Source organism: Aquarana catesbeiana, linkage group LG01 (genome assembly GCF_042186555.1).
Source record: "Aquarana catesbeiana isolate 2022-GZ linkage group LG01, ASM4218655v1, whole genome shotgun sequence".
NCBI classification, from domain to species: Eukaryota; Metazoa; Chordata; class Amphibia; order Anura; family Ranidae; genus Aquarana; species Aquarana catesbeiana.
Genome location: NC_133324.1, coordinates 734,253,198 through 734,277,240, shown reverse-complemented (window position 1 = coordinate 734,277,240; position 24,043 = coordinate 734,253,198). Strand labels below are relative to the sequence as shown.

Genomic DNA, 24,043 nt, shown 5'->3' with positions numbered 1-24,043 from the left:
CAGTGTGACAGTGGATTGAAGTGTGACTGTACAGTGTGACAGTAGAGTACAGTGTGACAGTGGATTGTAGTGTGACTGTACAGTGTGACAGTGGATTGTAGTGTGACTGTACAGTGTGACAGTGGATTGTAGTGTGACTGTACAGTGTGACAGTAGAGTACAGTGTGACAGTGGATTGTAGTGTAACTGTACAGTGTGACAGTAGAGTACAGTGTGACAGTGGAGTGCGGGGAGACTGTACATTGTGACAGTGGAGTGCGGTGTGCCTATACAGTGTGACAGTGGAGTGTAGCCGGGTGTATATGTGTGTTGTCCTCTCTCTCTCGGTAGACGGTAGAGTCGTCTCTCTGTCTCTCTCCGGCGTCGGCAGTAGAAGGCAGGCAGGCTGAGAGCAGAGCGGCCCATATGACGGGAGTCATGTGACCTCCGATGTCACAGTGACATCACACTGGTTTCTCTGCATGCGAACTAGAGAGCTCGGTGCTCAGTGCGCTGTCAGTCACCGTCCGCTCCAATACGAGTACTGTCCGGTGTGCTGTGCACGGGGTGTCGGCAGTCTCCGGGAACACCGTGCTCTCATCCCCGCCTCCTCCTCCTCTCTATCAGAGCCGGTCTATGAGCGCCGCTCCGGGAGGACGATTTGATCGGAGTGACAAGACGGCGGACACGGGGGATGGAAGGACGAGCCTGACTGCTGGCAGCACCGAGCCGGGGAAAAGTTTTCCAACTCTGCCAGAGGCGCTGGGGGACGATGAGAGAAGAGTGCGGGCTGTGAGCTCCGTCCACCTACCTCGGAGGCTGTGCCCGGACACCCGCTCCCGCTGTCACCCATTGGAGATCGGATCTGGGTCAGTGATCGGGGCGGGAGATCGGGCTGTGTGTGCTGATCTCGGGGTGTGCCATTGGATCGGATGTGGCAGGGGGCAGAGGATCTCCGCCAGCAGACTACCATGCCCTAGGAGGAGAGGTGAGTGAGCCATGGACACCGAGCAAAGTCCACACCGTGTGCATGGACACCAGACATCCCCCCACCCCCCTCATCATCATCATCATCATCATGACTGAGCTCTCCTCTACACCTGAAGGGTTAAGTGCCACCTGTGCCCGCCCCATGCACACTGTGTCACCTACCTGTGTGTGGGGGTGCACCCCCCACCCCCCTCCACTCTCCTATGTGTTTACTTCTCCCACCCAGACATAGACTCAGACAGGGCTGTCTCCTCCATAGGCTGCACTGCATCTCATACTACACCACACTCATACACTATATTGGGGGGGATTTCTACCACACTTCATCAGCAATCCTCATCATATATTATAGGATCAACTACAAAATCCACCCACACAGCTCATCACATGTGTCATACATGACCCTGTCCTCACATCACATCTCCTTCTACCAGCAATATTAGCATTTCTACTATTGTTAATATTATCAGTTCTAGTATTATTATTATTTTATTATTATATACATCTGACAGCTGACATCTGTGTGTCAATATTGTGGAATCCAGACTTCCCTGGACATGTATTCTATGAGTTGGTGTATTGATGATGAGGAGGAGGAGGAGGATTTCTCTGGGAAGATGATTGATCTGATGGTGTGTATTGGCAGTGCCTAACATGATCGCTATGAAATAATGATCCTCAGTGATGGGTGTAGTTCACTGGGAACTTTTCTTCCACTATTAATATAAATGCCCCTTTCCATGATCTACACTGGATCACCGACGTGGAACTTTCCATCACACACTCCATCATTTGACACATTCAGCTCTATTTACTAGGAATCTGGAGCAGCTGTGCCTGACAGCCAATCCGTTTTTAGATTTCATGTTCAAGGCTTCATTGAAAGAGCTGAAGCTGGAAGCTGATTGGTTACTATGCACAGCTTTAGATTCTGGCTACTTAGTGTTAGTTTGCTCAGGTGCTGTGCATCCTGCAATTTTTTTTTTAAATATTTGTTTTTGTTTTTTAAATTAAAAAATATTTTTATAAAATGTTCTAAAAAAACCTTTGTTTTCTGATCTCCTGCAGCCTTTTTGCAGCCAGTTCTGTCTGCAGGCACTCAGACAAGGGCTGCATGCCATGTCTTAGGGCGGGTTTCCTGATGGTGACAACAGTGGACCATGGCTGCCTAATGTGTCATAGAAATGGTCACCTGTAGTCTTCACCTTCAGAAGCCCATAGGACAATGCAGGAGAAAAAATGGGGTTGTCACCCTATTAAAAGAAGTGCCTCAACAAGGCAATCATGACATGGTCACCAGGTCTTATTTTAATAAAAATAGGAGATTTAAAAATATAAAAAAATAATATTTTTGTATTGATATTAACATGTTAAAGGAAAGGTCATTTTTATTACCGTTCAATTACGAGATGACTTCTGTAGCACTTGTATATGCTATATTATTATTTTTTTATTTGCTATTTTTTTTTCCATGAAAGTGGAGCTACTACCCTTTAAAGCTTATTAGTGATTTAATTCTTGTCTTATTGAGCAAGGTGGGAGAAGGAGCGATGTAAGGTAACTTACAGTAACCAGTCATTTCAGCTTGCTTTCCTAAAAGTGGAATTTAACTCAGATTTTAAAAACTTGTAAGCAGGAAGGATGCTTATTGCGTAAAAGACATACTATATTATTATTATAATACAGGATTTATATAGCGCCAACAGTTTGCGCAGCGCTTTACAACATGAGGGTAGACAGTACAGTTACAATACAATTCGATACAGGAGGAATCAGAAGGCCCTGCTCATTAGAGCTTACAATCTACAAACTATAGGGGGGATTTGCTAAAACAGGGGGCAGCTGGGCATAGTAACCGATCAGCTTCTAGCTTCAGCTTGTTCAGTTATGCTTTAAAAATGAAACGTTGATTGCTTGCTATGCAGAGCCGCTCCAGATTTAGTAAGTTCTTCTCTAGGTTTCTTCTGCAATAAGGGCTTCTTACTTTCCTCCCCCAGCATGCACAGTACAGTGTACATGCTCTGCACACCTCGGTGCTGGGATGAATGAACTCCTGTGGTTACACATGGGAGTTATGTCATCTTAGCCAATCAAGATGGCCGGAGACTCTGAACCCAGAAGAAGATATCATTGCCAGTGAGGAAGGAGGGAGGAAGGTGAATACTAAAAGGTTTAGTTCTGCTTTAGGCTCAGTTCACACCCATGCAGTTTTCATTTGTTTCTGCAATTCTTTTTGCATGTGTTTTTGCACACGCAATTCTGCCACGATTTGCGTTTTGCATTGTTTATGCTTTTTTTTTTTTTGCGTTTTGCAATTTTTATGCTTTTTTTTTTTTCTTTGCCCAATTTGTTGTTGGGCAGAATAAAATCCGCAGATCGCGGCAAAAATGCACTAAATGCTTTTCTGCATGTTCTCTATTGAAGTCTATAGTCTATACCAAAAAATCAGAAAAAGCACCATTTTGCATTTTAAAAAGTCCCTGTCCCTTTCCAAAAACACAGCGTCTGAAAAAAAGCATAGATGTGAATGAAACCATGTTAAGTGAACTGTAGTTCTGCGATTCTGCAAAAAGCACCAAAACAAAACACATAGGTGTGAACCAGGCCTAACACTGATCCCTAGCAAAAACGCAGTAAAAATGCAAGTGTTTTTGCTGTGTTTTTACCGCTTTTGTGCATTTTTCACATGACATGTAAAACTGCATCAAAAACATACCAACGTTTGCTTTTTCTAAGCATTTTAATGGGGAAGTGCAATATTGGTGTTTTTTTTTTTTTTTACCGCACCAAAAATGCAGGAAGCAGGATTTTACTAAAGGCAGCTGACCTGCAACGGATCCATAGGATTACATAGGATTCTTCCATTTTTTTTAACGCAAAAGTGAAAGAAAAATGGATCAGCGTGAAAGTAGCCTTAAAGCAGAGTTCCCCCCTCCCCATGAAAAAATTAAAAGTCAGCACCTACAAATACTGAAGCTGCTGACTTTTAATATTAGGACACTTCCCTGTCCTGGAGTCCAGCGATGTCGGCACCCCATCCGATTTTCGGATTAGCTCTCGGGTGCTGCTGCCGCCGTTCATGGTAAAGGAAGCCGGCAGTGAAGCCTTTTTGGCTTGACAGCCGGTTCTCTACTGCGCATGCACGAAGCGCGCTGTGCTTTCTAACTGGCCCGGTGGCGGAGGAAGGAGGCTGAACTTCCGAGGGATGTTGACGCGGTGCAGTTTCCTGGAAGTGGGGACGGGTACCTGTCAAAAACAAGTTTCTGTTCCCCCTCTCCTGCCTGAAAGGTGCCAAACTTGACATCAGAGGGGGGAGGAAGTAGATAAGCGGAGCTTCCACTTTTGGGTGCTAAACCCCCAAAATCCTGGCTTCCTCCACCTTACAGTGATGGAATGATGACATCCCTGGCTGCCCACTGGTATCCTCTTCCTGGCTACTTTTGGGTGCTGGGTTTTCAGCCTCTTGATTGGCTGGTGGGGGGAATGACACCATGCATGCACACAGCTCAGGGTACATTCTATAGACTGTGAACAGGCAGGTAAGCGTTATTAGAGAAGTGACCTTGCATGTTTCTTCTGCAATAAGGACTGTCTAGTTTTTTTTATTAGTTTACTTCCACTTTAGGTCTAGATTTACACTTGTGCAGCCATATTATTATTATTATTTTATTTTTCTGTATGTGTTTTTTATGAGTTCCCATTGAAGTCAATGTGCCAAAAAATACATTACATCATGCCAGCAGGATCACCTTTTGCACAGGTGTGCCCCATAGACAATAATGGGAGGCCACTTGTCATACGGGGACTGAGTACATGCTATGAATGATTGTAAGACTCGGGGCTCCATTCACTAGTGTGTGATCACATGACCGATCCCGGAGTGACAACCGATCGTGTGTATGATCGGTCATGGCAGGCCTCCTATAAACACACATCCCGCCCCCTCTAGGTGTATGTACATGAACAGCTTCTCCCCTCCACAACTTTCCGCTGTCATTGTCGGCCACGGAAAGGGTTATCTGCTGTGTCGCAGCAACTTAATATCAGTCATGCCACCCTCTCCATAACTGACAGGTCAGCCGAGCCAGTGAGGCGGCGGGGAGCGGTGACGGCGTGTCGGGGGGAGAGGAGTGCCTCCGGCCGGACACGTGACTTAACCCCTCGTGTGCCCGCCGCTGTCAGCCAGACATACAGAGAGGGAGGGCGGGGGTCATGTGACCGGTACCGGGCATGAGGAGAGTGTACAACATGTGTGAGTCACTCCGAGCCGGGGACAGGTAGACGAATGACAGCGCTGCACTGTCTCCGCTATTGTGTACAGGTAGACGAATGTCAGCACCGTGTACAGGTAGACGAATGTCAGCACAGTGTACAGGTAGACGAATGTCAGCACGGTGTACAGGTAGACGAATGTCAGCACGGTGTACAGGTAGACGAATGTCAGCACGGTGTACAGGTAGACGAATGTCAGCACGGTGTACAGGTAGACGAATGTCAGCACGGTGTACAGGTAGACGAATGTCAGCACGGTGTACAGGTAGACGAATGTCAGCACGGTGTACAGGTAGACGAATGTCAGCACCGTGTACAGGTAGAGAATGTCAGCACAGTGTACAGGTAGTCTAATGTCAGCACGGTGTACAGGTAGACGAATGTCAGCGCGGTGTACAGGTAGACGAATGTCAGCACAGTGTACAGGTAGTCTAATGTCAGCACAGTGTACAGGTAGACGAATGTCAGCACGGTGTACAGGTAGACGAATGTCAGCACAGTGTACAGGTAGTCTAATGTCAGCACAGTGTACAGGTAGACGAATGTCAGCACGGTGTACAGGTAGAGAATGTCAGCACAGTGTACAGGTAGTCTAATGTCAGCACAGTGTACAGGTAGACGAATGTCAGCACGGTGTACAGGTAGACGAATGTCAGCGCGGTGTATAGGTAGTCTAATGTCAGCACGGTGTACAGGTAGACGAATGTCAGCGCGGTGTATAGGTAGTCTAATGTCAGCACGGTGTACAGGTAGACGAATGTCAGCACAGTGTACAGGTAGACGAATGTCAGCACGGTGTACAGGTAGACGAATGTCAGCGTGGTGTACAGGTAGACTAATGTCAGCACGGTGTACAGGTAGACGAATGTCAGCACGGTGTACAGGTAGTCTAATGTCAGCACGGTGTACAGGTAGACGAATGTCAGCACGGTGTACAGGTAGACGAATGTCAGCACCGTGTACAGGTAGAGAATGTCAGCACGGTGTACAGGTAGACGAATGTCAGCACGGTGTACAGGTAGACGAATGTCAGCGCGGTGTACAGGTAGACGAATGTCAGCGCGGTGTACAGGTAGACGAATGTCAGCACGGTGTACAGGTAGACGAATGTCAGCACGGTGTACAGGTAGACGAATGTCAGCGTGGTGTACAGGTAGTCTAATGTCAGCACGGTGTACAGGTAGACGAATGTCAGCACGGTGTACAGGTAGACGAATGTCAGCACGGTGTACAGGTAGACGAATGTCAGCACGGTGTACAGGTAGACGAATGTCAGCACGGTGTATAGGTAGACGAATGTCATCACGGTGTACAGGTAGACGAATGTCAGCACGGTGTACAGGTAGACGAATGTCAGCACCGTGTATAGGTAGACGAATGTCAGCACGGTGTACAGGTAGACGAATGTCAGCGCGGTGTACAGGTAGTCTAATGTCAGCACCGTGTACAGGTAGACGAATGTCAGCACGGTGTACAGGTAGACGAATGTCAGCACGGTGTACATGTAGACGAATGTCAGCACGGTGTACAGGTAGACGAATGTCAGCACGGTGTATAGGTAGTCTAATGTCAGCACGGTGTACAGGTAGACGAATGTCAGCACGGTGTACAGGTAGACGAATGTCAGCACGGTGTATAGGTAGACGAATGTCAGCACGGTGTACAGGTAGACGAATGTCAGCACGGTGTACAGGTAGTCTAATGTCAGCACGGTGTACAGGTAGACGAATGTCAGCACGGTGTACAGGTAGTCTAATGTCAGCACGGTGTACAGGTAGACGAATGTCAGCACGGTGTACAGGTAGACGAATGTCAGCACGGTGTACAGGTAGACGAATGTCAGCACGGTGTACAGGTAGACGAATGTCAGCACGGTGTACAGGTAGACGAATGTCAGCACGGTGTACAGGTAGACGAATGTCAGCACGGTGTACAGGTAGACGAATGTCAGCACGGTGTACAGGTAGACGAATGTCAGCACGGTGTACAGGTAGTCTAATGTCAGCACAGCACAGTGTACAGGTAGTCTAATGTCAGCACAGCACAGTGTACAGGTAGTCTAATGTCAGCACAGCACAGTGTACAGGTAGTCTAATGTCAGCACAGCACAGTGTACAGGTAGTCTAATGTCAGCACAGCACAGTGTACAGGTAGTCTAATGTCAGCACGGTGTACAGGTAGACTAATGTCAGCACGGTGTACAGGTAGTCTAATGTCAGCAGGGTGTACAGGTAGACGAATGTCAGCAGGGTGTACAGGTAGACGAATGTCAGCAGGGTGTACAGGTAGACGAATGTCAGCAGGGTGTACAGCTAGACGAATGTCAGCACCGTGTACAGCTAGACGAATGTCAGCACCGTGTACAGCTAGACGAATGTCAGCACCGTGTACAGCTAGACGAATGTCAGCACCGTGTACAGCTAGACGAATGTCAGCACCGTGTACAGCTAGACGAATGTCAGCACCGTGTACAGGTAGTCTAATGTCAGCACCGTGTACAGGTAGACTAATGTCAGCACGGTGTACAGGTAGACTAATGTCAGCACGGTGTACAGGTAGTCTAATGTCAGCACGGTGTACAGGTAGTCTAATGTCAGCACGGTGTACAGGTAGTCTAATGTCAGCACGGTGTACAGGTAGACGAATGTCAGCACGGTGTACAGCTAGACGAATGTCAGCACGGTGTACAGGTAGACTAATGTCAGCAGGGTGTACAGGTAGATGAATGTCAGCAGGATGTACAGGTAGACGAATGTCAGCACGGTGTACAGGTAGACGAATGTCAGCACAGCACAGTGTACAGGTAGTCTAATGTCAGCACGGTGTGCAGGTAGTCTAATGTCAGCACGGTGTGCAGGTAGTCTAATGTCAGCACGGTGTACAGGTAGTCTAATGTCAGCACGGTGTACAGGTAGTCTAATGTCAGCACGGTGTACAGGTAGACTAATGTCAGCACGGTGTACAGGTAGTCTAATGTCAGCACGGTGTACAGGTAGTCTAATGTCAGCACGGTGTACAGGTAGACTAATGTCAGCATGGTGTACAGGTAGACTAATGTCAGCACGGTGTACAGGTAGTCTAATGTCAGCACGGTGTACAGGTAGTCTAATGTCAGCACGGTGTACAGGTAGACGAATGTCAGCACGGTGTACAGGTAGACGAATGTCAGCACAGCACAGTGTACAGGTAGTCTAATGTCAGCACGGTGTACAGGTAGTCTAATGTCAGCACGGTGTACAGGTAGTCTAATGTCAGCACGGTGTACAGGTAGTCTAATGTCAGCACGGTGTACAGGTAGACTAATGTCAGCACGGTGTACAGGTAGACTAATGTCAGCACGGTGTACAGGTAAACTAATGTCAGCACGGTGTACAGGTAGTCTAATGTCAGCACGGTGTACAGGTAGTCTAATGTCAGCACGGTGTACAGGTAGTCTAATGTCAGCACGGTGTACAGGTAGTCTAATGTCAGCACGGTGTACAGGTAGACTAATGTCAGCACGGTGTACAGGTAGACTAATGTCAGCACCATGTACAGGTAGACTTATTAGCTGCACCATGTACATGTAGACTAATGGCAGTACTGCTCTGTCTCCAGTACTGTGTATATTTATTATAGGTATTTATTTTTGCAGCACTTTACATACTGTGCATTCACACAAGTATAGAGTAAAAATAGCACTGCTCTATCTCCAACACCAGGTACAGGTAGATCAATGGCAGCCCTGCTCTATCCCCAGCTTTGGGTAAAAACTGCAGGCAGCCTTATGTATGGACCAATGGTAGCACTGTGCACTGATAGACCAATGGCATCACTGTTGACTGGTAGACCAATGGCAGCAATGTGTACTGGTAGAGCAATAGCAGTACTATGAACTGATTGACTGATGGTAGTACTGTGTACTGGTAAACCAGTGGCAGCACTGCGGACTGATATACCCATCACAGCACCATGAACTAGTAGACCAAGGGTAGCACCGTGGACTGGTAGACCAATGGTAGCAACGTGAATTGGTAGATGGAGAGCAGCACTCTGGACTGGTTGACTGATGGCAGTACTGGTAAACCAATGACAGCACTGTGGGCTTGTAGGCTGATGGCAGTACTGGTAAAGCAATGGCAGCACTGTGGACTGGTAGACCCATCGCAACACCATGGACTGGTAGACCAATGGTAGCACCGTGGATTGGTGGATGGATGGTAGCACTGTGGACTGATGGCAGTACTAGTAAACCAATGGCAGCACCATGGGCTGGTAGACTGATGGCAGTACTGGTAAACCAGTGGCAGCACTGTGGGCTGGTAGACTGATGGCAGTACTGGTAAACTAATGGCAGCACTGCGGGCTGGTAGACTGATGACAGTACTGGTAAACCAATGGCAGCACTGCGGGCTGGTAGACTGATGGCAGTACTGGTAAAGCAACAGCAGCACTGTGGGCTGGTAGACTGATGGCAGTAGTGGTAAACCAATGGCAGCACTGCGGGCTGGTAGACTGATGGCAGTACTGGTAAAGCAATAGCAGCACTGTGGGCTGGTAGACTGATGGCAGTACTGGTAAAGCAATAGCAGCACTGTGGGCTGGTAGACTGATGGCAGTACTGGTAAACCAATGACAGCACTGTGGACTGGTAGACCGATGACAGTACTGTAGACTGGTGGACCCATGGCAGCACTATGGACTGGTAGATTGATGGCGGCATTGTGGACTGGTAAACCAATGGCAGTACTGCTCTGTCTCCAGTACTGGGTACAGGTAGTCTAATGGCAGTACTGCTCTGTCTCTGGCACTGTGCCTACCAGCTACCACCCCTGGAGAATGTAGGAAAGCAGGTATGGGACATCCTGCTTGGGGGATGACAACTGCCAACAGAGAATTTATACAGGTAGGGAGCAAGTGCAAATGTCAGAACTCTTGAATGAGTCTCTAGGCCAGTGCCTGCTGCCCCATAATACTGAGCTCCTTTCTTCTGCCTGTGATTTGTACAGTGAAAAGAAACATACAGGACAAGAAATAACACGCAGAATTATAAACAAAATATCTATAAACCATATATAAAAGATTGTACATTTAGCAACATATTTCAAATTGTGACGGCAACAAGAGCTTTCCATTTTCCTTAAATCTGGATGGTGATTTTTAGTTTTAGGGACCTTTTGCAGTATGTGACGTGTTGACATGCCTTGCATAGGCAGCCCATTGAATACAATAGGCTTCTTATGCACAAAAACATCCTAGTGTCAGATCATTTTTACCACATTGCACTATGGTGTGTTGCAGCACATGTGTGATAAATCATTCTTTAGACATTATGTTTCTACCCATGGTATAGGTTGCAGCTAAAGCTGCTTGCTACATGAATATGAGGACATGGATTTGAAATTGTTCAGAAGAGAGAAGTAAAGATTTGTTGTTCATAAAATGGTTGGGGAGAAGTCTGAACAAGAAGATATCAGGGAAATTTAGAAAAACTGGAGCAGGTGGAATCTGGAACAGCTGTGCAAGGCAACCAATCAGTATCCAGCTTTCATTTTCAAAGCTGAATAATCTGAAGATAGAAACTGATTGGTTGGGATGCGCAGCTGCTCCAGATTCTGTCTGCTCCAGTTTTTGATAAATTCCACCCATTTTACATAGATGGGGGAATAAAGACATTTGCTTTCTTTTAAATGTCCAACAGCTAGGAAATGTTGGAGCTTAATGCCAGTTCTTGATCCCACTTGGTAAACAGTGAAGATTTAATTACTCTGCATCATCAATCTTTTTCAGGTGACAGCAAGCTGCCTAGCTGTCTAATATTTTACAGCATAACGGTTTATAGTGGTTAGATCAGATGGTTTCTCAAAATCACATACAGAATGTATGTTTAATAGTGGCAAACAGTGAAGGACTTATACTGTACACGTTCTCATGTGAGCTGGACTGTCACGCATATACTGTCAGCATGTGACATCTATAATTCATATGACTCTTCTCCTAGGATACAGAAATGAATAGAACTGCACCAATAAACAGTCCATGATATGTCAGAGTTATCTGCTACACTTTACAAGTACCCCACCACTCACCATATTTAACAAACGCCAGTGTTTGACATTCAGGAAGGATTAGGTTCAATGATATATGCTGTGTATATATACAGTGGTAATAAACCTAACTTGCAATTCTTATACTAACCCTGCAATCCTATATGGGGATAAATAAAAAAAATCTCTCTCTCTGTATATTTATCTTTATATATACATATAGAGAGAGTTTCCATGTATCCCAGTACAGGATTGCAGGCAGTGGCGGCCCATCCATTAAGGGCACACAGGCACCGCCCCCTCTATCACACCACCCCTCTATATGAGTAATGGTTAGATTCATCCATAAATCTATCCGTGGCCGCCGCAGCCACCCCCTATTCATGCCTCTGGCCCCTTTCAGGACGCCAGGTGTGTGAATTACAGCGGTGGGGGTGTTTTTTTTTAAGCACCTGATTAGAGCCATAGACTCTAATAAGCTTCAAAATAGGGTTGACTCGGAGTGCAGATCATTGCGCTTGGAGCCCACCCAGGTTTGTTAGAAAAGCAAATGAATGTTCGCTTTTCTAACTGAACCGCCTCTCCACCATTTAGGAAGCACGGGTCTGATACCCATCACCTGGTTGCCTGAAAGAACAGGCAATCCTATTGGATGCCTAGCAGGAGGAAAGAAGAGACGCACGTCGGAAGCATGGAGGACACAGGAGCCCCCGCCTGACCCCCAGCTCACTGCTGCCTGACCCGCTGCCCGTCCCACAGCTCGCCGTGCCACGAAGATGGGGTGCCGGTCAGACAACGAGCTGGCGGGTGTAGGGGGTGCTGGTTAAATGCCGCCAGGGAGTCACAGTGGCTGCATTTGATGGGCACAGTGAGGCTGCAATTTATGTTTTTTTTTTTTCTCAGTATTTTCCCGTTTATTTGCGCCCCCCAGCGACTGATTGCAGGGTTGGTATAAGAATATTGCAAGTTAGGTTTATTACCACTGTAGATTTAACATGCCTCACTATCAGATGTTTTGTGAATTTTTTTATTTTGTTGGATATTTTCTGTCATTACCATGACCCGCCACCAATGAACAAAACGTGCTAATTTTTTTGCAGTCTGCAGTTAATTTCTGAAACACTGGCACTAAGGGCACTTTCACACTGGGTTGGGGAGGTGTTAGCAGGAAAGCGCTGCTATATTATTATTAGTGGGGAGCTTTTAACCCCCGCTACCGGGCGAATAAAGGGTTAAAAGCGCCGCTTCTGAAGCGCTTTGCAGGCGCTTTGGCAGTGCTGCCCATTGATTGCAATGGGCAGAAGCGGTGGAGGAGCGATGTATACAATGCTCCTCCACCACCCGAAAGATGCTGCTTGCAGGACTTTTCTTTATGTCCTGCAAGCGCACCACCCCAGTGTGAAAGCACTTGGGCTTTCACACTGGGGCTGAAGGGGAGGCGTTTTTCAGGTGCTTTACAGGTGCTATTTTGAACCCAAAAGCGCCTGGAAAAACACCCCAGTGTGAAAAGCGTCTAACACCTAGTTAGGGTCTAACACCAAGCCCTGATCTAGATTTATCTTTTTCATACACTGTATTTATTTGTAACAGAGTTGTCTTTACCATCTTCTCTTCTAGAGAACATCCACAAAGATACAATGTATCTTTTTCTCCTCACATAGGAGAAAGATACAAGGGAGGTGTCTACTGTTAACTGGCTATCACAGTAAATATGTGATCATTAAAGTGATTGTAAAGTCTTGTTTTTTTTTTTTCAATAAAAATAACAAACATGTCATACGTACCTGCTCTGTGCAGTTAAATACCAAACACAACATGCTTTAAAATTGCGCACAACCATGCAGCAACAACAAACTACATACATTTTTAAAAGCCTTTAAAACACTTTACAGGTTACCACTTTAGATTTACAGAGGAAGTCTACTGCTAAAATTACTGCCCTCGATCTGATGTTCACGGTGATACCTCACATGTATGGTGCAATTGCTGTTTACATATGACACTAGACCGACACTTGCATTTGCCTTTGTGCGAAAGCACAGGGATACAGGGATGCTTTCTTTTCTTTCCTTTTATATTATTTATTTTCCTTTTTTTTTATTTTTACACTGTTCTTTTCTTTTTTTTTTTTTTTTAGCATTTTTGTTGTTATCACAGAGAACGTAAATATCCCTGTGATATCAATAGGTAGTGACAGGTACTCCTTTTTTTTTGTTCTCAATGGGGTCTGTTAGACTCTAGAGCTCTCCTCTGCCCTCAAGGCATCTGCCCAAACCAAGATCAGTATGATAAGATGCTTTCCCAATTTCCCAATGACGCTGTTTATATCCGGCGAAACCGAAGTCATGAAATGCTCGTATCTTCCGGTTTCTTAGGCCATAGAGCTGATTGGAGCCATTCTGATCTTTGATGAGCTCTATAGTCAGCTGGCAGAACCACCGGCTGCATTTTCAGGTTCCCCGGTGGGATTGGAGAGCCCGAGAAAACCAAGGAAGACAACGGGAGGGAGTGGGGACGTTCCCTCCCACTGCTTGTAAAAGCAGTCTAGCGGCTAATTAAACATGAAAGCCGACCACTAGCTGAAAAGAATGATACCAAGATGGTACCTAAACCTGCAGGCATCATTCTGGTATAACCACTCAAAGTCCAGCAACATACCAGTACGTTGCTGGTCCTTGTTGGGCTTATATTGTAATGTTCTTTTCTTTTTCATGCAGCCTGTGGGCTGCATGAAAAAAAGATATTGATATTGATCATTTTTTTTTCTTTTTAACTGTGGTGGTGAAATCACCTCCTACAGCACTGGATTTGCTGATTTATGTATCGTGAAAGCAAATAAATATAAAAGAGTGCTGCAGCTGAATGGTGTACCTGAAAAGCAAACAATGGTAACAATAAAACATTAACTCAATAAAATAACAATCTGTGCCAAAAAAAAAAAAGAGTAAAAATTATATGCTGAAGCATGGGGGCAATCCGCCCCTAATGTTAGGGGCAAATCACCCCTCCACCCCGCCCCTATGCTTCGGCATATATGCTCTTTTTTTTTTTTTAACTGTGATGGTGAAATCTCCTACAGCGCTGGAGTCGCTGATTTACGTATCCTGGGAGTAAACGCTGTTGCTGTCTAGATAAATAAATAAGGGCTGCAGCTGAATGGAGTACCTGAAAACAAAAAAAATGGTTAACAATAAAATACAGTATACAGTAAAGTATAAAATAATTACATACCTGAAAAGCAAACATAATAAAACATAGTAACAATAAAACATTGCAGTTAAGCATAGAATACAGTAAAAAAAAGAGCAGAACAATAGAAAGAGAATAGAGGGAGAGAGAACAATAAAACAACAACTATTTTTGGCTTTTCAATATATATATATATATATATATATATATATATATATATATATATATATATAAATATTTTTTTTTTTTACACTTTTATTTGCAACTGTAATGCCCTGTACACATGATAGGATTTTCCGATGGAAAATGTGTGATAGGACCTTGTTGTCGGAAATTCCGACCATGTGTAGGCTCCATCACACATTTTCCATAGGAATTTCCGACACACAAAGTTTGAGAGCTTGCTATAAAATTTTCCGACAACAAAATTGTCTGAAATTCCGATCGTGTGTACACAAATCCGACGCACAAAGTGCCAAGCATGCTCAGAATAAATTAAGAGACGAAAGCTATTGGCTACTGCCCGTTTATAGTCCCGATGTATGTGTTTTATGTCACCGCGTTCAGAACGATCGGATTTTCCGACAACTTTGTGTGACCATGTGTATGCAAGACAAGTTTGAGCCAACATCCGTCGGAAAAAATCCATGGATTTTGTTGTCGGAATGTCCGATCAATGTCCGACCGTGTGTGCAGGGCATAACAGTTCGGTTCCAGGTTCGGGTCTCTCAAAATGTGATGGCATTTTTGGAGACCCTGTGAAAGTGTCTCCTAGTCTGTGCAGTGCTGTACCCTATGCTAATACTCCACTAGTGTGTGGTAGCGCTCAAAACATTCACCGATGCAAAGACCATGGTGGTCAGGAGAGGAGGGACAATAATAGCAGGTGTCATGCCTATATCTGTGTTTCCTACAGACACAACATTTTCTTTGGGGTAATCGTTGGGTAGGGGTACCAGGGAGGACATATGGAAAATGCCTCTCATGCAGCCGGCTTACTGCATTTACGTTGGGAAGTTGGGGCACAGCACCGCCTGGAAACAGAAGGGCTGTGACGATCTCTTCCTAGAATTTAAGGAAGGATCCAGTTCGTTCTGGCGCCTACATAAGCAGAGCCAATTGGTATACAGGCACTTTTATACCAGCGTCTGGCCTTACGGGCAATTAAGTACGGCGCCATCAACTGGTAATTGAGGTCCCCCCCTCCCATATTAAGGTTGTATTCGTGGACACAGAGGAGTTTCTCCACAACTGCAGTCACCGTTTGAATTTGGACCGTCGTGTCTGCGTGAATGGAGGACAGAACGAAAACATTCCGATTATCCCTCCACTTCAAAGCGAGCAAATTATTACACTTCAAGCAGGCTCTCTCCTCCAGCCTAAAACGGGAATCTACAAGCCGATGGGGTAAGCCCCGGCGATTAGATCACACAGTGCCATATGCGCCAATTCCATGATCAAACAAGTGACTAAAAGGTGGCACGCTCGTGTAATAATTGTCCATGTACAAGTGGTACCCCTTTCTGAATAAGGGTGACACCAAGTCCCACACAATCTTACCAGCGCTCCCTATGTAGTCTGGGCTCTCCAGCTCTATGTAACTATCTTTTCCCTCGTAAACCATAAAACTACATGTATAGCCTGTGGCCCTGTCACAGAGCTTATACATCTTGACCCCATATCTGGCACGCTTGCTGGGAAGATACTGTTTGAAAGACAAGCTGCCAGAAAACTTAATCAGGGACTCATCAACGCAGACAACTTGATCGGGAGTAAACAAGGCTGCAAACTGCTGGTTGAAGTGGTTTACGAGGGGGTGAATTTTGTGGAGCTGATCGTATTAAGGGTCACCCTGAGGACGACAGAGTTCATGGTCATTAAAATGCATGAACCGCAAGATCGGCTCGTATCTAGCCCTGGCCATGAATTCAGACAACACGGGCATATAATGAATTGGGTCAGTGGACCAATATGACTGCAACTCTCTCTTTTTAGTTATGCGCATGAGGAGAGATAGGCCAAGAAAGGTTTTAAATTTAGAAACTGTAATAAGTTTCCATTCTGTGGCAAATGGTGTCAAATGGGGATTAGCTGCAATTAATTGACCACAATAGATCCACAATAGATCTATAGAGATCTTCCATGAAAAACAGCTAATAAAAATCAAGTGATGTAAAATCAACTGTTTCCTCTTGAATCCTGGGTTGGCCAGTGAATGGGGGAAGTACGGGTGCTGCAGAAGTGGTGGGCTCCCAATTAGGATTGGAAAATGCAGCAGGAAGGGCAATATGGGCTCGGCGGGCTTATCTTCTTGGTGGCTGCAGGACTCTATTTGTGCTAGCCACTTGACCAGCTTGAACTGCACTTATAGGACTTGCCATGTCACCACGTGATACTACAGTGCTGGTTTGACTACGACCAGGGTGTACTAGGCCGCTGGTGCTTGTCAGTTCACCAGAAGGATGAGCGGCACTAGTACTGGCTCTCTGCTCCATACGAGAGTTCTGCAGTTCTTGCATCTCAACAACAGCAGAAGAACGGGGTTGGGTACACGTGACCTTGGCAGGGACCACTACTCCATCGTCAGAGCTATCTGTCAGGGTTCTGTCTACAGTTTTGAATACTGAGCCTGAATCTGACAGATGGGTGACATCCTTTTCACTCTCATCTGTCATGCTCAGAAACGTGTAGGCCTCTTCACTAGTGTACCTTCATTTGGACATTTTGGCCTCTAAATTTACTGGTACAACTAGTGAGACTCACAAGAAATAAAGAACACCTGACTGTCAGCGACGGCTTCAAACGCTACCAAAAAAACGGTTAGCGTTCGCAGGCATCAGGCCTGAATCTGCGAACGCTGCAGTTATGTGTGTTGTGTTTTTGTACGTGACAGTGATCGATTGATACTGCACTTGGGTGGGCTGGGCGGAGGGGCTAAACGCAGGTGCTAGCAGGTATCTGGGCTGATCCCGCTAATGCTGCATTTTTGGGAACCCTAAACTACTGGGGATGCTAGTATAGATCTGATCAGATCCGTTCAGACACTATACTACTAAGGGAGGTGTATAGTGTGCGCGTGGGTGTTGGCACTACTGGCACTAATCTGATGCTGCATGGGGCGATGGAGACCCTAACTGTCGCTAAAACCTAACTGATAACACCCGCCGGGCAATGAGGGGGTTAAACCTTTATTGGGTAATATATGGTGAGTGGCCTGCCGCTATAAAAAAACAAACGAACTAGCCAGCGTCACTCATAACACTAATACAGTGATCACTGGTGATGGGGTGAAAGGGTTAACTAGGGGGCAATCAGGGGATTAAAACCTTTATTAGGTAGTATATGAGGGTACCTGACACTATAAAAACCAATCAACTAACCCGTGACACTAATACGGCGATCAGAAAAAAGATCTATTAGTGACTCTGGTGACGGGGGGTGAAAGGGTTAATTGGGGGGCGATCAAGGGGTTAAACTTTTATTGGGGGGGTTTAGGGGGGTACCTTAGACCTACCTGGGCCTACTACTAACTGTCCTAACACTTATTACAGTCACAAACTACACCAATGCAGTGATCAGTGAAAAATCTGACAACTGCAATTGGTGTCACATTGACAGGGAGTGGGGGGGGGGGGGTGACAAGTGTACCTATGTGTACTGGTGTTAATGTAGTGTTGTGCAACTGACGTTTAGATGTCCTCTCTCTGGAGCCAAAAAGCATTCCAGAGATGGAGATGATATCACTTCCCCTACCTGTGTTTACACTTACAGGCAGGGGAAGTATTTTCATTCGCCAGACCCGATCTGCAGGTCCAGGCCAGAAATCATTGGCCTGGACCTGAGGACTGATCAGTTCTGTAACAAATCCAACCACCGCAGGCAGGGGGGGCACGGGTACGCCCATTTGCGCACCTGTTCCATTCTGCCGACGTATATTTGCGTGTGGCGGTCGGCAAGTGGTTAAGGGGTAACTTGCAACTGAAATATTTATCTTGCATACAAACAAATTTAAAGACCAAGTAAGTTAAACATCTGTGCATCACACTTATTCTCTATACAGTTTTTAGGTCCAGTGAGGTGGTCCTAGTTACAGTTGTATGTTTCAAATGGAGACACACTCGCTTAGCTGAAAAACAAATTTTACTGTCACGCAGACTGAGACAGCTAGTGGGTATTCCCCTGTCACAATACTCATAGACCCAAAACCTGCTTAGCCAATGAATGATTTTTTTTTTTTTTTTTTTTTTACAGCTTTGTGCTTACCATTTGTTTTACCTTTATGGAACTGAATGTAAGCTTGCTTTAATTAGCATTTTTGCATTTTTCTAATCATTTCCAATTGGTAGTAGGTAGTAGGCCAAAAAATGCTTGTAATCTGCCAAAAAGAAGCTCATGCACTTTTTGGAGCGAAAGGCATTTTGCTTCAGGCGGCAGAATGCTCAGATGTATACAGGGGCCATTGAAATTAATGGTGCATGAACTAGAAGAAAGGGGCTAATTGGCGCTACCTAAAAACCCAAATGCTACTGCATATATAGGGAAAAAAACCATACAAGTGGTTTTATGTTGATACAGTTTTACACGCCAATGTGCATATCATCCCAGTCCGTCCGAACTACGCACACCACGTCACTTCCATATGCACGAGTGGGTGGAACGCAGATGCAACGCACAGCTGCTGGTATCCCCCATCTCGATATACGGTCTGGCTTTTCAGTGATTTTTAATATCTGTTTTCTGTCGGGAATCCGTGTCATCCTGCCTCAGTGTATACTGGACAGGAATATACAAAACTGTCTGGGACATTTGTTTTATTTACGTTTTTATAAATAAAAAGTTTTTTTACGTTATCACACTATGGAAGCCCCTTTTTTTCTTTAATGCATGAGGGCATTGCAACATCTTCATCAGCCAGGATATATCCGAAGCATCCACTGCAAACAACAAGGAGCTGTGATTCCCATTTAAAGTACTATATGCCTACTACCCCTGCAGGGGTACCAGGAGTCGGTGAGTAGGAAATCAGAAGGGTGAGCACAAAAGTCACCTGGTAACCTTCTAAGCACCAAAGTCACCCCTGGGAATTCCTGTTTTGATGCAGATACCAGCTTTTGGGACTATTGTATATTATCTTTGATTGCAGCATTGCAGTATAGGCTGGGTCCAGGCTTTAATATATGAATTGTAAGGTATTCATGAGGTCCACAGCCTATGCCCAAGCCATGTACACAAACGGATGGGACTAATATACATTACTTCGATATACTCATTAAGGCATATGTTTTGTTCCAGCTCTATTATACGCAACTGTGTGGTTGATATAAGTCAAAATGTGCTAAATTGAATGACTGTTTGTCCGCGCTCTTTACAGTTGGCACAGTGTATATTAGCATGTACAGAGCAGATCATCTCTGGTAGTACATTGCACCAACTCAGTCAATTTATCTATATATTACCTTGTTTATCTGTTATACAATTTATGCCTATATATATACAACAAAATATCCTACTGATTAGGGATCCTAGGACCCCTCACTCCTACCAGTCACTGAGGTATTTAATTTAACCTACAGACTGGGATGATATGCACATTGGTGTGTAACACTGTATCAACATAAAACCACCTGTATGGTCTTTTCCTATAAGCATTAGCATTTGGGTTTTTAGGTAGCGCCAATTAACCCCTTTCTTCTAGTTCATGCACAATTAGCAGAGTATCCTTGTGAATGCTCTATATAGGGGAGGCAGCAACCTGTTTTTGTACCATATAGGCCCACCCTAAGCGCAGTTTCTTTACGTGTTGCTAACAATTGAAATGAATGGGATTTGGCTTGTTGAGCATTTTAGAGCTACAGGCTTTAAGCAGAAAATCGCTCAGGTGTGAACAGGGCCTTAAACTGCCTGGTAATTTTTCCTTTCAGCTCTGAAATATATATGAGCCCTTCCTGGAAAAAACTAAATTTACATATATCTGTGGATCATCATCTGTGGATTACAGATGTGATTTATTGTAGACAATCTTCAAGACTGTGTTTACCACCAGATGGAGTGATGAATATGAGTTATGGTTAGTGCATAGAAGAGGCCTCTTGCAGTGAAACGCGTAGACCTATTCATGCTAACAAATTAAGACTGGCATACCTAACTAAAGAAAAAAAATATTGGTGGTGGTTATCTAAGTGCACTTAACATGTTGTATGTCCAAAAGCTTTTAAAGGGGGAAATAAAACATTACTGCTCTCATACCGTGAAGGATTCTGTCATTTAGCCTCTCTTTCCTCTCCCCTGGCCATTTACAAAATGTTGTTTATTCTGTTCCCAGAATACAGTGTATTTTGTGACTGGACGAAGGTAGAGGAGATGCAAATAAACAACAGAACACGGGGTATTTTCCAGTTTTCCAGCATGAATTAAACCATGATTTTCACCCTAACCAGTAGCAATCTGAGCCTAGGATAATCATTGTGAGAGGTAACTTCTCTGTACACAGCAGAAGTTAAAAAATTTTAGTCCCCCCCCCCCAGAGTTCCGATTTAAGACCCCTCTCACACCGAGCCGCCCATAGCGTCGGCGGTAAAACGCTGCTATTTTTTGCGGCGTTTTATCGTCGGATTTGCGGCGCATTTTGCCCGCTAACGGGGCGCTTTTACCCCCGCTAGCGGTCGAGAAAGGATTAAAACCACCCGCAATGCGCCGCAATAGCGGTGTTTTGCCAGCGGTATCACATCGCGGCCCCATTGAATTTCAGTGGGGAGCAGCGGTGGTGGAGCGGTAAACACACCTCTCCTTCACCGCTCCAAAGAAGCTGCTGGCAGGACTTTTCCTGATGTCCTGCCAGCGCACCGCTCCAGTGTGAAAGTCTTTCGGCTGTTTGGGGGCAGATTGCAGGAGCTATTTTTAACGCTATAGCGCCTGCAAAACGCCCTCAGTGTGAAAGGGGTCTTAGTGTGAAAAGGGCCCAGATCAGTTCACTTCACCTCCATGCCCGCCCTCTTTTGTAGTAAATTCATACTTCATTGCAATAGACTACATGCTTGCAAGTCTTTAGTTTCGTATGGGCAGTTTCTACATTTTAGCAGCATCAGACATCCAAAGGGATCCCATATGACGAGAACTGCATGCAAGCTGAATTATGTACAATAACCTATGACAGCCAATCAGGTGTCAACTTTCTTTAGTTTGATTACTGCTGAAGGCTACTATTTGACTAGTAACTCTGGGTTAACAAACAACATCGTGCTTTGCTTTGTATTGCTAAAGCTCATCAAGTTCATTGTAAGGTGTTAGATCTGAAGTGTAAACTATGCACGGACATGAAATGATCCAACCATGCATGTTAATAGAACAGCTGTTAGCTCATTGTCTCAGAGCCATTGGCTAACGCTGCTGTCAATCACAGCCAGTAAGGAGGGAGCAGGAGGCAGGGCCTCATCCATGCTCTGTGTGTATATGGACACACAGAGTGTGCTTGGGTGCAAGCCCACATGAGTGCCCCCATAGCAAGCGGCTTGCTATGGTGGGCACTCGGTGGGCGGGGGGAGCCGGGAGCACCAGTGGTGCACCCGAGAAGAGGAGGATCGGGTCTGCTCTGAGAAAAACTATTGTACAGAGCAGGTAAGTATAACATGTTTGGTATTTTAAAAAAATACAAATTAAGGGTTTACATTCACTTTAAAACAAAGCTAAATCCTCAATACTCACCTCCCCTTCAGCAATACAACTTCTACAAGCTCTTCTTCCAGGACCAGCACCTTCTCCCCAGCTTCTGGGTTTAGGGTCTTCAGCCATCTTGATAGGCTGGGCTGGGATAATGTAACTCCCATGCACACGGTGGTGTTCATTCATCCCAGCACAAAGAGCACTGTGCACAAAGTGCACTGAGCTATACAGAGAAAAGTAAGAAGCCTTTATTACAGAGGAGCTATAGGCTTAATGTACACGGGACGTTTTTACAACCTCTCCCGAACGATTTAACTTGACAGATAGTAACCCATGTTTAAAACGTCTGTTTTGCTGCGTTTAGCCGCGTTTGCGTTTAGAAGTGTTTGAAAAATTTTTTTTGTTTTTTTTTTTCCAAAATGAAAAACGCTTGTAAACGAAACGCTGCTAAAGGCGAGTTACCACATTTAGACGTGTTTAGACACTGTTTAGAAATGTTTAGTGCTTGAAATGCCTCTAAACTCAGCGTCTGAACTCATTTTTTTGCTTTCCAAAAAAGGCCTCTAAACTCAACTGCCTAAAATGACATTAAAGACCCTGTGTACATGTACTGATAAGATAACATTGGATGAGTTCAGGGGCAGCTGAAAAAAGCAGCCAACTGCCTCTGAAAGTCCATTTACCAGCAGCAGTATACATGAGGCTATAATAGTCTGTCTCTTCTGCAGTAAAAACCCTTCCTGTTTGTAAATTTTTAAATTTAGGCTTAACCCTGAACTTCAGGTAAAACAAAAAACTCCCTTGCAGTGGGGCTCACCCAACACTGCAATGGTTAAATGCTTGTTTACTCCTAGGATACCCAGAAAAGGGAATTTTTCTATCTAATCTCCTCCTCCCGCTCACCGCACGCTCTTATCCCTTATACTTTGGTTGTGGCAGACACTGTGACACCATAAAGTACAATACAGGGCCAAAAACCTTGCATTGTACATAGAATACTGAGGGACCTTCAAAGGCCTGACAATGAGGGAGAAGATTTGAGCACAACCTGCTGCTGGATACAAGGATTAGGTAAGCAAAAGTGCTTTTTCCTGGAAATAGGTTTTAAATTCTGGTTTAGGCTGATGACACATGGGCATATTTTTTCTCAAAGATTAATCACTCCTACAAACTGTTAATGCCAGCATTTAAATGGAATCTCTGGCTTGGGTAGAGTCACTAACAATTTGCTACAGCATTGGGTTGTGCCCTGCTACAAAGTCCTCTCTTTTAGCAGCTTTAAATAGCGATTGCTGCAGCATTTCATAGAAGGGGGAATGTTGCTAGCAATTTTTTAATATTGGTCTTTGAGCGATAAATGGCTTTAAAATTTTCATTTTTAGTGATCCCATAGAAAAGAATTCTCATTTTCATAGCGTCAAATCTGTAACAAAATGGGATTGGAGAAGAGGTAGGTGTAATCGCTGCAAGAGAATTGGCCTTCTGTCATCAGCCTTGATGCGGAACTAAATCCTCTGATTCTATCGTTCACCAAAACTGTTACATTCAAGGCGCGCCTCTGGTGATAACTGTCAGAGTTTCCGGTGTGCTTATATCAGCTGTCAACCAAACTTTCAAGGCTTTTGTCATAGCACCATGGAAACTGCAGATCTAAATAGAGGCTAAAGCTGGCCATACACTAGTAGATTTTTAAACAAACGTTTGTAATATTGCTATGAAAATTCTCATCAGAGCATTCGATGACATGACAAATGTTCGAAAGTACCTCAAAAGACATTTGCTTTGAACATTTGATTTTGGAATGATTGCACTTTCCTGAAGGAAAACCACATCCACTGTTAGAAATTTTCCATCTTGTGCCTTCAAATTTTCTCATCACTGCGGTCAAACTTCGATTTGACTTAACTAAAGTTTAGAAAATCGAACAG

At 44.9% G+C, this 24,043-nt stretch overlaps 1 protein-coding gene across 4 annotated transcripts in view; it reads left to right on the top strand.

Annotated features, from left to right (window-relative positions):
• Nucleotides 1-391: 391 nt before the first annotated feature.
• NR3C2 (nuclear receptor subfamily 3 group C member 2) overlaps nt 392-24,043 on the top strand; it is a 532,006-nt gene continuing 508,354 nt past the window's right edge. For 2 of the 4 annotated variants that reach the window (XM_073604847.1, XM_073604838.1), the window contains exon 1: nt 392-967. In XM_073604847.1, the coding sequence (XP_073460948.1) occupies nt 616-967 (352 nt within the window). In that variant the 5' untranslated portion in view covers nt 392-615. Of the gene's footprint in view, nt 968-5,099; nt 5,291-24,043 lie in introns of those variants that run through there. The other 2 variants (XM_073604864.1, XM_073604856.1) reach the window with 2 other exon arrangements.